Here is a 15,730-nt window from a genome sequence, read left to right on the forward strand (position 1 = left end):
TGTTATGGCTGCTAAATGTCGTATTGAAGAAAATATTCTTCATCTTCTTCTTTAGATGCCGTGTCCGTATTCAGACGTTGGCCGTCATCATGTTTACAATTTCCCTTTTCTATCGCTTCTTAAGTTTCTATACCTGGTGGCGTTGTATTACTTTTTCCCTATTGTAAAATGCTGAAAACCCAAAATATGTGGTTTATGCAAGATGGTACACCACCACATTCTGAAGAGAATGCAGTGATAACATACTTAAATATAACTGTTTTGAACGTTGGATTGATCGTGGCAGTCATATTTCTTGGCAATGTGGTGAGATATTGATATAATTATTTAATTTATAAAAAATCCCAAAAGAATACTTATTATTCACTACGTAAATTGTTTACCCATTTTTATTAGGACAATTAAAAACTAAAGCTCAGGTATTGAATAACACGTATATGTCTTGTTTCATAATACTTTTGCTACCAATCTAACCTTAAAGACTCAGTATTTTTACAAAACATCATCGTTGGCCTAATAACCGATATTGTTATAAATATAGTAAACACACAGGTAATTTAGTTTAGCATAATATTAGTTCGTTAGTTAATCATAATAGACCATTTGTTCTAGATGTAATTATAGTTACTCGTAAGCTGTAACGTAATCATAAAAATAAGTAATGTCATCGATAGGTCATTCTGTGTTTATATAAGTAACCAATGAATCAAATACACCATAATTTAATACATTATTTAACCTCTGCGACAAATAAGATGTAGTTCCATAATATACCATAAGGTTTGGATATGTATCCAAAAGAATATATTCATCCATTATACAATATAGCCACCACGTAGCCCAGAATTTAATCCGCTTGATTTTGGTGTATGGGGCGTATTAAAACAACGTGTCTATAATAATCCCATAAACATTCGCCACCAACTATGAGAAGAAATGAATTCTGCAGCAGTTTTTTTAGAAACAATGATGCTATTTAATATGAGACGATCTTTTATGTAATATATTGACAAATGAATTAAAGAAAATGGTGGACATATCGAACACTTACTTTGACAAAAAGTTATGTTATTTAGTTTAACTATTTCCTAATTTGCTTTGTAAACAAAATGTTTTGATTATAACTTTAATTTAATATAAAATGTAAAATGTTTGATGTCCAATCCTATTATTCTGTTTTTGTCAAATCATATTATTAATTATCCAGCTGATCTATTTATTTTATTTAATATTTCGTTAACTATTAACTTTAGTTAAAGGTATTTTACACCAAAATTTAGATTTATTAATGTTTTTGTCTATTTTTCCTTCGTTGTCTGGAGTAATTGCCTTAAACCAGAATTATGCAGCTGATTTGTAAAATGCGATTATCACGAAAACTGTTAGGTTTTGAAGTTATTAAGAAGTATACCTTTTTTTTGTTAAAATAATGTATCTTTAATATTTTTTGTCACAAATACAGGTAGCTTAAAGAGCAAAAAAGTTAAGTGCAAATTTATGCCACATATGTTGCATATGTGGCGCCCTCTATCAGCTACATCAAAGTGTGCATCAAATTATAATTTCTTATATTTAAAAGTACCCAGTTGTAAATTTTTATGCATAAATCTTTACAAACATAAAAGTTATAGCGAAAAGTAGAATTTTAAATTTGCTCTTTAACACCCTGTATCTCTCTTAATATCAACATTTGATTAAAGCAATTTGGCTTAAATCGTAATATTTTAAAGTGTAGAATTTTACGGTTTTCGTTTGTACAATTACTTAAGGACCACCCTGTATATATATATATATATATATATATATATATATATATATATATATATATATTATGATTGATACTTTTTTTATATTTCAACATCCAAAATAGCGAATTTAACATGACAGTTAAAAAAACTTTAAATTGCCGTATCAATATACTAACCCACGAAGGACGACGTGAGTTATTTATAAAGAAATAGATAATGGACGGACCAATATCAAACTTTTCGTATCTAGGTGATAAACAGCTAAACACTATGAATTAACAAATAGGACCAACACACGCACTGTCCTCTTTTCGATCCTCTACCTTATGCCTTGTGCCTGTTACAGAATCGAAACGATCCAAACAAATAATTTTATATTTAACCCTTCATAAGAGTTTAAATGTATACATCCTCTATACAACAACTGACTCTAGCAGTGTTGCTAATTGGCCATTTGTGCGTTCGTTACAAGAAGGAAATGTTCGGATTTATGATAGTGTTACAGTGAATTAAATGGATTTGAAATAGTTTTGTGGGAAATTCGTTATGGCTGCCACTGAAACCAAAGAAAATGCAGTTATTGAAGAGGTCTGTAGTTCACAAATAAAACGATTTTGTAAAACTTTTTAGTTTAACAATATATCTGAGGTAGCAAAGTTCCAAAAATGTTTCATGAAAACTGATACTTTTTATAGTTTTAATTATCATTTTTTTCTTTTTTTTTTAATGATTTGCTTAGCTTTAACAAACAAAGTAATCAGACATCGTTTATCACATTTTCTTATTTATGTGCCACAGATAATAATGTTAGGTAATGTATTTTTTCCACTTTTAGAACTAGAATATAATATTCTCCCTTTTTTAATTGTTCTCTAATTTTAATTCTTGGGTTTGTGGATTTGTGGGTTTGTTATAAATAAAACACTTAATTATTTCTTAAAAGTTTCGGCTATTTGCATTTTCACAATTATACACAATTATATCTTACGTTTGCACTTTTTGATAGTTTAACATGTAATTCAAAAGCCGTATCTCTGACCCTAATAAATACATCTGGCAGGTACTTCAAAATGCGAGTGGTTCAGAGTCTTATTTTAAATACCTGCCAGGTGCGTTAAAAAACATCTCAATTTAATAAATTATAATACATATTGGAAAGATTTGTGATATCAGTCTTATTATTAAAAGAATTTTGATCTTTTTTATGTGAATCGTCTTCATTATGCATCTTTTATTGTAGTTTTGTGTTTTGTTGCAGACAAACATAGTGTACATTTGTAAACAGGTATATTTTTCAGGGCAAGATTAAACAGAGTTAATGATAACGAGTGTCTTTGTCTAACCCCTTTATTTATAAAAAAAAACCTGTGTCTCCTTCTTGAGTTTTTACACTTCCTGCAGTTCTGATTGTTGAGCATTCTTATTTCTCTTCTAGCTACCAGTAATTTCGTTTTTATTAAATTGAATGCTGTATGTACAAAACTTTTCACCAAATGTGTTTGTTAAGTATTTCTAAATATATTTAGGCACCTCTGTGTATGTCGCTTGGGCGCGTACATACAAAGCGCAATTATTTATCACTTTCTTTCAAGCTCTCAACAGGGTAAGTAATGTTCTTAGCTATTTTAAGTAAATCAGTTAGTTTGTCCATATTTCCAAATTCAAATTAGCAACTAAAGTGTCTTTCGGAGCATTTCTCGTATAATAGCTCCATACTTATGGTCCTTCGAGCCGGATTCCTGAGGATTGGTAAATCAGTTATTTTGACCATATTTTAAAACTAAAATAAGCAACTATAGCGTCTTTTGGAGCATTTCCTGTGTAAAAGCTCCAGTGTTTTTTATTAATTAAGTTTTTTATTGATTATTTGTTTTTGCTCTTTTACTTACGATATATTCTAGAGGCATATATAATTCGCGGCTTTAAAAAAATTATGTGTATTCTTAGTGATACCATTTTAAATATATTTTTAATCTAACTAATGTAGTAGTAAAAAACTAAGTCCTTTCCGTATTTTTCTACTGTATTTCTGTCTTTTTGGTACAGTTGACCCCAAGTTTACAAGTATTTCTGTTTCTTATAATCAGAATATTACTATTTTTTCTGATTTTATTGTATTTTCACTATATTTGGTCTGTTAACTGTTTGGCTAAATCCCAGGATAAGCTCCAAGTTAGTTTTTTTGCCAATATTACAAAATGTCCAGAAAATCTTGATATTTCTTGGTTATTTCAATAATCTATCTCTGTACATGATCTAAAACAATACTTCTTATTCTTAAGGTACCTTAACCATTTACTAAATATTGGAGACAATTCTAGCATACTCGTTTCGATCTTGTGGCCCTCTGAAAAGAGCAAGGGCGTCGAAGTTTATCGATTCCCTTATAGTCTTCTTCCCAAACTTCACCTCAATCATCATCATCATTCAATCTTGGCTTATCCACTGCTGGACATAGATCTCCCTCATAATTTTCCATCTATTTCGATCTTGTGCCTCTTGCATCCAATTCCTATGACAACGTTTTAGATCGTCAGTCCAACGTGTTGGTGGACGACCTCTGCTTCGGTAGGCATCATATCTTGGTCTCCATTCCAGTATCCGCTTTGTCCATCTATTATCTGTCATTCGAGCCACGTGACCTGCCCAGCCCCATTTCAGTGTTGCGACTCTCTCTACTGCATCAGCCACTCCTGTTCTTTGTCTTAGCTGGCGATTTGGGATCTTGTCTCGTAGTGAAACGCCCAACATAGCACGCTCCATCGCCCTTTGACACACACGGATCTTTTGAACTGTTCTTTTCATGGTCAACGTTTCCGCACCGTAAGTTAACACTGGCAAAACACACTGATTAAACGTTTTTCTTTTACCTCAATCATCACCTCAATAATCAACTTTAAAAATTGGTACTTGGCGTTCCTAAATTTGTAAGCCACGTAGGCAGCTTTCCTTTGCTTTACTATTTGCAGCAGTTTTCTGGGGTTGATTATATGATTCGTCTATGGAATTTTAAGAAACCACCCACATTTCTAAGACCTCAATACGATTTATGGCATTAGCTTTTATTGTCTAAGTCTCTACCCCTTACAACAGCATTGAGTAAATGTAGCATTTTACAAAACACTACCGTACCGTAAAATTAAGACTCTTGTTGCTAACCAGAGTTCTCGTATTCATAAATGTTGCTCTTACCTATTCAATTCTGCTACGTATGTGTGTATCAGCGTCAAGGTCATCAGTTCACCAGCTTCCGACATATTCGAACTTGAAGCTTTGATGAATATTATTACCGTCCACATTTATACTTAAATGTATATTCAGTGTTCTGCTAACCACCATTACCTTTATTTGATCTATATTCATTTTTAAACGAAATAAATCTTCTATATTTTATCTGTCGATAAGATATTGTAGTACTGGCTGTTATGACTGCGGCATCATAGATACATAGCGAAGGTTATTAACCAAAGTGCCCATTAATATTTCTGCCATCGATGTTTATGTTATCGAAATGTTTTGCCTAATTCTTAGTCTTGGATTTTTGGTAATTGTACTTGGTATTATCTTTTCTTTGACCTCAAGGCCAATTTTCCTGACCCCGCTTTCAAAAAGTGTAGAAAAATGGATAATAAATGCAACCAGCTTAAGATAAATTTAAAAAATCTATAGATGGATAAAAAGTTGGGTATTATGATAAATCTAACTGTTAAGGATCTCTTTGAAGTTGGCCTTTCAACCATTATTTCTTCACGTTTTATTCGTTCAGATTAAATTAATACCCCTTATTGAATTTTTTTATTGCTCTAATATAAAACTGTAGCAGGCAAACTTGGTTATATTTATATTGTCTATAAAATTTTATTTTAGAAAAAAATGGGAATTTCAATATTTTTAAATTATTTCTTAAGTAGAGAGCAAGGACAAATCTACTTGGCACGTTTCTATATAAGTTAATTTAAATAAATTCTAAACCATAATAATCGTATATTCTCTAAAGGTTTTAAATAATCATTTGATTATAGAGATAAGATGATTTCGTTAAGATATGTGTGTTAAGTACACTCATCAAGAATCAGTCAATAACTGATAAATTTTAATCAGTCGGCGCAAACTGGATATTTATTTACCTAAAAGCAAATAGTTTTAGCCTGAAATTAGTGCAATGTTAGTAAAATGTTGAAAAGTGATGTTTTAAAATGTGCACAATAGAAATTCATCAGGTTTCGGTAGAACCAAGTGATAATGAGAAAAAAACTAATGGTACAGTTTTCGGGGAGGCACAGCAAGATGAGGTTATAGAAACTGATTCACTTTTGGTAAGTGCATGTTACACAAGTATGTTACACCGAGCTCTCTCTTTTTTTATAGCCTAAAATAAATAATTGGGCTATATCTTAAAATTTTTCTTTCAATCTTATCTAATCCATCCAATTGTTGTCAAATTTTTGTTCTGTCTCTTCAGGATACAACTGGCGACTGTGTGTAGTTCTACTTTTATTAATAACCCTGTGCCTATTTTCATGGATCTATTTTCTGACATTGTTTCTAAACAGTGCAGCAAAGTCCCCCATAAGCTATTTTCTGAACCACAATACGTAAATTAATAAATATTTTGATAACTTTAAAGGTAAAGGTACCTTTACATTGTTTTTTTTAATTTTATTTAGGTAGTCATTGAAAATGGAATGTGAGTGACAATTTAATCGCATTATCTATCCTCTTTAACAACATATACAAATCTGGTGAGATACCTACAGAATAGCTACTATCGACCTTTGTTCCTCTACCAAAAACGAAGAATCCCAAACACTGTAATGACTATAGATTAATCAGCTTAATGTCACAACTATTTAAATTCTAAAGGTTGTACATGCAAGAATATTCAGAAAGTGTGAAGCGTACATGAGTAATAGACAGTAGAAGCTCTGTTCGGAACAGTAGAAGCTCTGTAAGAAGTTTCTCAACTCTTGCTCAAAAATATTGAGACCAACAAAAAGATCTTTTCGTTGCAATTATAAACTATGAGAAAGCTTTTTACAAAGTTAAACATAACATTTTCATAGAATGTCTAAAGCGAGAAGAAATCTCTATTGGAACCAACAGGCTGTGGTAACATTTGATGGAAATAACACGGATGCGCAATAGATAAGTACAGGTGTGAGACAAGGCTGTGTACTTTTACCATTACTATTTAATATATGCGCCGAAGAGTTATTTACACAAGCACTTAAAAACTGTACAGAAGGAATCAATATAAATGGTGAAAGTATAAATAACGTGCAGACACTACTAAACACAATTTGTGATACTGGGGAATATTTTGGTTTAACAATAAATATAAAGAAATCAAAAACCATGGTTATCATAACAAGGATCAAAAAAAATAAATAAAGATATTGAGCAAGTGAAGGAAATGGTACTTAGAAGTCTGGATTACGGCAGATCTAAATCTGGAATCAGAAATTCGATCAAAAATGAAGCAATCAAGAGCAGCCTTTGTGAAGGTGAGGAAATTTCTGAGTAACCAAAGTCTCAATCTGCAAATCTGATATCGTATGATAAACTGTTATAATATCCACTCTATTCTTCTTTATGGTGCCAAAGCTTGGACTGTTAATGTTGACTTAATATGAAAGCTGGAAGCTTTTGAGATATGGATTTTAGAAGAATTTTAAAAATATCATCTTCTTCTTGTGCCTTTCTCAAATGATCTATCTTTGGATGTGTTTACAATTTAAAGCCTTTAACGAAATAGGTTGAGGAGGAAAGAACTTGTATATGATTATTATTTCGTATAGTAGAGATGGCCACCATTTCGATGTCTGTTCTAAGATGAATTTGTGAAGCTTCAACGGTATCATTGACACCATTGTCATTCCAACACTGTTTTTCTTGATCAACTTTTATATAGCTTAATAATCCTAATCTTTGAAATCTGTTTCGTGTAGCCAAATGATAAATTAGAATTTATGGACTAAATCTAAGTCTTAACATCTCGTAATTGGTATAATGTTAATGATGGGATTTTAATTTTTTGTTTTTTATTGGCTTTAAAGGTATATGTCTTGTGTAAAGAAATGTTAAAAGTATATGTTAGTAAGTCATGCCAATTAGAAAGCATTATCTCAGATATACTTTGTTTGGAGAACTATTTTAATGCATTTTCGCGTAACATATGATGTGTTACTGCAATACTTGATCATATAATTGATGTAATTTATTATAACTAACCAAGAAGGTATAGTTTTCGTTTTATAAATATTAAATTAGTAAAAAAGTGATAAAATTATCAAAACCATATATTATATCCTCATTATTCAGGATGTGTAAAACCAATATAACTGTGTTTCTTTTAATATCTTATCAGATGTTTGGTTTTATACTGGTGTATCTAATCGAAAGAGATCCTAGTTTATTACAATTTAAAAAAGTCAAAAAAGACAAGTGTAAAAAGTCAATCCTAGAATCGTGGCAAGCTTGTTGGAATACCTGTGGTACAGCCCTACGCAGAATTCAACATAAAATTACCCGTACAAGTCTTACTAACCTTATTCGTAACGAATCACGGATAATAAGACGAATCGGCCATACAAGATTGACACAAATGTCAACCGATGAACGTACAGCATGTCAACAGTACAATAATTGTGCCCTTACCGTAAACATAATATTAACGGACTGTCAACTATACACAGGTATTCTAAACTATCCAAGTAACTACACCAGAGTACTACAGTTCCTCAAAGAATCAACCATCATACCGTACCAATGGCCTAAGTTGTCGAGGCACTTAAGCTAAATGAAAAGTTAATAGAACGCAGTTAAAAAACTATAAAAGATTAATTTCTACTTTTAAATATATTTCCTTTGAATAAGTTTTATGTTATGAACACACCAGTTGTATTACATCATTCTGATTCGATTTTTTATTGCCTTCACAGTAAAAAGTTTTTTATGGTTCACGATGTTACACAAAAACAACAATAGTACATACAATAGATATCTCATCAATTCTGATATTCTTGAAAAGGTCAACATATCTTAGATCTTAGATTTTATATCTTCCAATTTAATTTATTGCGATCCATTTTAATATACTAAATACATTACATAATCTATTTAATTTTTAAAGGCATTTAAAAGTATCTTACACTTTTTTTAAAGTAAAACAGCGATTGTAAATATATTATCGTGAAATAAAAAAAGGGTATTAACTATTGATATTCTCGATAACGCGCTTAAAAAAAGGAAAATTATTGAATCATTTAAATAGTTATCTTATCAATAAAATTTTTACAATATTAAAACTGAATCATCAGCTATATTAGAGTTCTAAATGTGGTTCTTTTTACACTAATTTTTATTTTATAAGCGGCTATCAGCGGTAAAGCAAAGTTTTTTCTTTCGTTCAAACAACAGGTAAGAAAAAATATCACTACTGCCTTTTTTAGCTAGCCATTAATATCTATCGTGGACAAAAAATATTAAATATATTTTTTAGTTTTTCCGAAATTTTGTTATGATAAATTCTACACCGAATTTATATTTGCATATATTCTAGCGATTTGTTTTGGGCGTTCTATCGCTTTTTTATTCTTTTGGTGGTTTATCTATAATTGTTCTTCTCTTTATGTTTCTTCCCTTTTGGTGGTTTATTTATTATTGGTCTTCTGTTATGCTGTGAATTATAGTCATGGTATTTTAGTATCTGCTGTCCATGTCGATATTTGTAGATTAATGTTAGTATTTGTCTTTCATTTTCTGAGCTATTTATTTCGCCGTATGGCATATTATATTTTCTGTTACAACGCCTGTGGTAATTTTTTTTTTCTCCAGTTACATCAATTTTTAACGGTAGACATTTTTATAGTCTGCACCATCCGGTGTTTAATTTTGTGTCCAATTTTTGTAACGCTGTATTTTTGTTGTTTGAATGTATATAAATTCCGCCAGAATTACATAAATAGATAAACTGTCAGAATAAACAGAAAAGAATATGAAATAGCTAGAAATTAACTGATTAAACAAAAAGAACTGGAATATTGAAAATATTAGACACAATTATATCTATTTAACAGACCAAATTGTCCCACTTTTCATTTCAGGTTATTCCTAAAAATAAAAGCTAAAACTCCAAATTCATTAATGATTAACATAATTTACCAAATAAATTGCAGTGAATGTCAAAGCTGTTATATTGGTCAAAGTCAACAGTGGCTTAAACACCGTGTCACGCAACGCAAAAGTGACTGAACCACAAGAACAAACTTTTATGCCTTAGTCGACCACCTCTTAAAGACAGGACATAAAATTGACAGTAATTATGTAAAAATCTTAGAGAATAATTATATAAAAGCTTAATGAGCTTTTCCTTAAAACGATACATATTAACAAAACTCCCAAATTTATCAAAAGACTGATACCAATTCTTTGAGTAATATCTACTTCTTCTTCTTCATGTACCACGTCCTTTCAGAACGTTGGTTACCATCATAGCTATTTTAATTTTATTCACTGCCACCCTAAGTAGCATGTTTGTATCAATACCATACCAATCTCGCAAGTTCTTAAACCATGAGGTTCTTCTTCGTCCTGGACTGCTTTTGCCTGCTATTTTTCCTTGGATGATATTTTGTAGCAACCTATATTTGGGACCTCTCATTACATGTCCGAAATACTCCAGCTTTCTCTGCTTGATGCTTGTTATGATCTCAGTAGTCTTGCTGAGACATTCTAGTATTGTGGAGTTTTCTCTACACCCAGGAAACTTTTAAAATTCTTCTATAGCACCACATTTCGAAAGCCTCAATGCGATTTAGATCGATTTTATTCACAGTCCAGGACTCGGCACCATAAAGTAAGACCAAGAACACGTAGCAGCGAAGTAGCGGATCCTCAATGCCAATTTTAGGTCTCTGTTACATAACACCTTGGACATCCTTCTAAAAGCCGCTCTAGCCTGTCCTATCCTAGATCTAATTTCGCCGTGACTTTCTTCGTTACAATTTAATTGCTGTCCAAAGTAAACGATTTTATTAACTTGCTCAAGTTTGGTATTATTTATAGACGGTTTTATATGCTGTTGTTTACTTATTACGAGTATTTTGGTTTTCCGTATGTTCAGATCCAGACCTGCCTCCCTACAACTCTCAAGGACACTATCAAGTCGTGTTTGCAGATTTTCTTGACTAGAAGCTAGGAGTACTGTATCGTCCGCATATCGAAAATTATTCATGACTTCACCGTTCACAAGTATTACTTCTTGTTTTTCAGAAAGTGCTATTCTGAAAATTCTTTCGGAGTAAACGTTGAAAAGCAGGGGTGACAAGATGCATCCCTGTCGTACTCCTCTTTTAATATTAATGATTCCACACCATCTACTAAAACTGATGTTGTATGATTCCAACATAAATTTGCAATTATTCGAACATCTCTGCCGTCCAAGCCAATGTATTTTAGAGCTTTGATCAATATAGAGTGCTTAACACGATCAAATGCCTTTTGGAAGTCAATAAAACAACAGTATATGTCTACAGATATATCTCGACAACTTTGAGCAAGTACGTTTATTCCAAACGGTGCCTTTCTCGTTCCAAACCCGTTACGGAAACCAAACTGTGTGCCATCCAGTGGTTTAACAAACTGATGGTTCTATAATCAGCACAGGTTTTTGCTGTTGTCTTCTTAGTTAGAGCTATAAACAGTGAATTAGACCAACCATTATATAGTTGTCCTATCTACTTGTAATATCTTGTAATATCTACTGCAACATTCTAAGGAACATCTACATGACATGTAGATGTTCCTTAGAATGTTGTAGATGTTCCTTGATTAAAAAACCAACACATTACTCGCTTAATCTTTTAGTTAGTCTACCTACAATTTACAGATCAACTTAATATGCTCCTGATCCTTTCTCATTCTTTTAATATTAATTGCATATTTCCACCTTACAATATCAATAATACTGTCTCTTGTTATTCAACTTATCCACTAAAAATTGTTCAATGTAAGACTTCACTCTATAAAAATATAATGTATAGCAGTTATCATAACTCCTAGATATATCATAAATAAATAAATATATATATATATATATATATATATATATATATATATATATATATATATATATATATATTATAACATCACATTATGGCCTTAGATACCCTTGATTTCGATAGTTTTGACTATTCTTCTTTCACTATTTCCGGTTCTTCACCTGTTCTCTCTAGTCTCGTGTTCCCATTTCTTCTATGTCCGTCCGAACGGCATCAAACCACGTCCTTCGTGGTCTCTCTCTTCTTTTCTTCCCTTGTTCTTCTACAGAACTCTTAGGGCGTTTCTTTCTTTTTGAATTCGTAAAACGTCTCCCAATCATCTAACTCTCTGTGCCCTAATTTTATGTGTTATTTTGGGTCTCTTATAAGTCTCTATAAGCTCCTAGTTTGTTGTTTTGAGAGATTCTTCGTTAGCGTCCTTTATATCACCAAAAACTTTTCCTAAGATTTTCCTGTCCCAAATCTCTAACTTTTTGTTTATTCTGATTCTTGTCCAAGTTTCACATGCATACAATAGCGTTATTCTCCTTATTGTTTCATTCTATTGTTTGAATCTTGACTGTCCTGGACATGTTTTTTACCTTCAATAGTGCGTTTAATGATCCTAGTGCTTTGCTACCTTTCAACAAACGTTTATCTATTTCTTTCCTCGTCTATTTGTAAATGTTACTCCAAGGTAATCAAATTTTGTGACGTTCTCAAATTTATAGTCACTTCAGAAAATATCAAGTCATCTGCGAAACCTTTGAACTGTTGTCTTTTGTTCAGAATCGTGCGGCTTGTCTCTGATCTTAGCTCTCCTATTTATTTTTTCTAGTAGGTACTAGGTTGAGTAAGTCTGGTCTCTCCCTATTTACACTTAACTGATTTGAAAGACTTTCTATAATAAATTTATTGATTGTTAGCCTCATTTAACGTATCAGCTTCTCTGGTTTTCTTAGTGCTCTTATTGCTTCGTATAATCTGTTTCGTGAGATGGAGTCGTAGGCCTGTTTAAAATAAATAAATAGCATGTGCAAACCTTGATTTTGTTTATAATTTGTAATGTTTTGTAATAATTTTAGCACAAAAATTTGGTCCTTTGTTATTCTTTTCTGTCTGAAACCAGACTGGTGTATTCCTATTATCTCTGTTTCGTACTTCTATAATGTTTTTTTTGACGTGACAACGTCTTAAATTAGGTTGTGGCTCGGAGTCATTTAAGAAAAAGTGTAACGCCCGCTCACGTCTGTTACAGTGAGTCGCCGAACGAGAGAGAGGTCCGCCGGACCGGCGAATGCCTTGCGTCTCTCTCCCACTCAAACATGATCGGTCCGCTGCGCGCGGCACTAGAGAATTAGGCGCGTTGAATCGCTAAAGTTGAAAATCGTTGAAAGTATCGTCAGCTGTGTCTGTAGTGAAAATGTGGAGTGCTTAGATTCGTCATTTACAACAACTACAACAATAAAGGTAAATAATTGTACACTAATATTTCATTATCGTAAACTATGATTGATTGATTAATTGTTAGATTGACACAAAAGTTGAGAAACATGAGTTTATAGGTTATGTCATACTATTGACAAATGTTGATAGTGTTAAGTAAATTATTAGTTTAAATCACTCTGCAATCAATCGTAATTCAGTCGATTGAGAAGAAACAGCGCGTATTGCTAGTCAAACATTTAAAATAACAAATTATAACTTCTAACCTGTCAAAACAGGGCGACCAAACAAACGAACTAAACCGACCAATCACCACGCGCGGAGTTAGAATTTAACTGTGTTTAGCAAGAATTTCAAATTCCAATTTTAGTAAATGTTTTAATTTTCAACTTTACCATTTACATTTACAAATTTTAATTAATTTCAAATTTATTTAGCAAAAATTTGAACCTTCGATCTGAATAAGTGTTTTGATTTTCAAATTGATTCTTTAAAATTAAAAATATTAAAATATATATAATCAGAAGTGAACGTCACATAACATTATCTGTACTTATTATTATTTAATATGTAGGCAAATACATGTGACCATACTTGGTAGACACAATTGGAAATAGTAATGTTTTATAACTGAAAAAAATAAATATATAAAATACTGGTAGCAAACAATAACTTCAATGATCGATATCTCCGCAACTAATTGATATATCGAAAAAATTTTCATATAAATTTTGTAGAAAATAATAAGATCAATAATATAATATAAAATAAATAATATATAAAATAATATATAAAAATATAATATATAAAATATAAATAATATATAAAATACCTAATAAATCGGTAATGCAATTCTTATTTTCATTCAATTCCTTGTTCCTATTGTGCAATTTAATAATATTCATATCAATAAATATTCTACCGAGAAAAAGACGTTGTCACGTAAAATCTTCGCCCGTAAAACCGACTTTACAATCAACCGATTTTTTTTTTATTTTAGTTTGATGGCCTTGGCCGAGCCATTAGCCAGACAAATTTATTCTATAATGTTAGCTAATACTTTATTTATACTACTTCTAATAGTGCCTGTAATTTTAACATTATGTATTAATTTATGTTAAATTTAGTTATACATAACTATATGTTTATGTATGGATCCGTAAAAATATTTTAAAAATAATATTTTATACTTCAATTTGATGCTGCAAGGAAAACTTTTTCTTCTATCCTCTAAATAAAGTTCAAAAATCCTAATTACTTTATTATTTATAATTTAAACATTCTAATTTCACTTAATTCTCTTGTTGCGAAAAGATAAAATTGTAACAGAAAAAAATTGTTTCAGGATAACAAGGGAATGGTGAATCCAGCGACATCTGAGCGGACGAACTCGCCAACTGTACGAGTCAATATTCCACCGCCGACAGTTTCCGACAAATCACAACCGGCCAAGCAGTCGACCAAGATAAGGCTGCGACGTCGAATAACAATTCCATTTATACTCAACGCTGTTATTGCAATCTCAGGTGAGAATTCCCTTTGTTTATTATTACTCATCCATTATTCACATGCACATTGCTTAAGTTTGTTCCCTTCCAAAACGTAATGACAATTTGTAGTTTGTTTTCCTAATATAGATTAATATCGTTGACATTGAGTTCAGGTGCTATCAGATGGTTGTCATTAGGTAAACAGCAGTGACGTAGAAACGAAACATTTAACGGAAGAGACTATTTTGTTCAATTATTTAATAGAAGTGCGCGTGAAGTGTATTAATAATAAAAATTTAGTGTTATTTAAAACAATTCAGAAAATTTTTAAAAATCGATACAGTACGGTAATCTCTTTTATGTACCTAAATAAGAGATTTGTATTCAATATCTTTGGTCTGAAATTAACGCAAGAATTCCTGTTTTAGTCAATAAAATAGTGATTTAGTGTCTTGGAATAATGAAAATCACAAAAGCATACGTGGTCTTACAGATCTGGCAATAAATAAGTCCATATATAGTCATTTAAATTGTATAATTAATACTGTTGACTTACAACAGGTGTGTTTGTCGTTTAGTAGTTATGATCATATCATTTTGTTATTTCCATCTAGAGCACATTCATTATTCTAAATTATTAAAAAGTTAATCATCTCTTTTGCTTTATTGTACTGTTCATTATTTTGAATATAAGTAAATAGTTAATTATCTATTCTAATTTGTTCTTAAAGTGGTGTGCTGATTTCAGTTTTTTCACTGTATTACTACATCTTACTTAATTCCGCAAATTTAACTGAATAACGTATTTTATTTAAAGTTTTATTTGATGACGTCATATTAACGTAAATTTATTATTAATTTTACGTTTCAATATATTAATAATTATACTCCGACAAACTGAAGGTCAAATAAACAAAAATATGAGGAAGTTATCTTCTGGCTATTCTGAATAAATCTTTAAATGTTGTAAATAGTAAAGTAAACCGTTCCTTTATTCTGGATGTTT

General features: G+C 31.1%; 1 protein-coding gene across 6 annotated transcripts in view; it reads left to right on the plus strand.

Moving 5' to 3' along the window:
- LOC140432562 (phospholipid phosphatase homolog 1.2 homolog) overlaps positions 1-15,730 on the plus strand; it is a 114,677-nt gene that overhangs the window by 76,136 nt on the left and 22,811 nt on the right. For 3 of the 6 annotated variants that reach the window (XM_072520535.1, XM_072520537.1, XM_072520534.1), the window contains exon 2: positions 14,580-14,760. In XM_072520535.1, the coding sequence (XP_072376636.1) occupies positions 14,580-14,760 (181 nt within the window). Of the gene's footprint in view, positions 1-2,198; positions 2,337-5,861; positions 6,065-9,071; positions 9,168-14,579; positions 14,761-15,730 lie in introns of those variants that run through there. The other 3 variants (XM_072520536.1, XM_072520533.1, XM_072520538.1) reach the window with 3 other exon arrangements.

Source organism: Diabrotica undecimpunctata, chromosome 1, assembly GCF_040954645.1.
Source record: "Diabrotica undecimpunctata isolate CICGRU chromosome 1, icDiaUnde3, whole genome shotgun sequence".
NCBI lineage: Eukaryota > Metazoa > Arthropoda > Insecta > Coleoptera > Chrysomelidae > Diabrotica > Diabrotica undecimpunctata.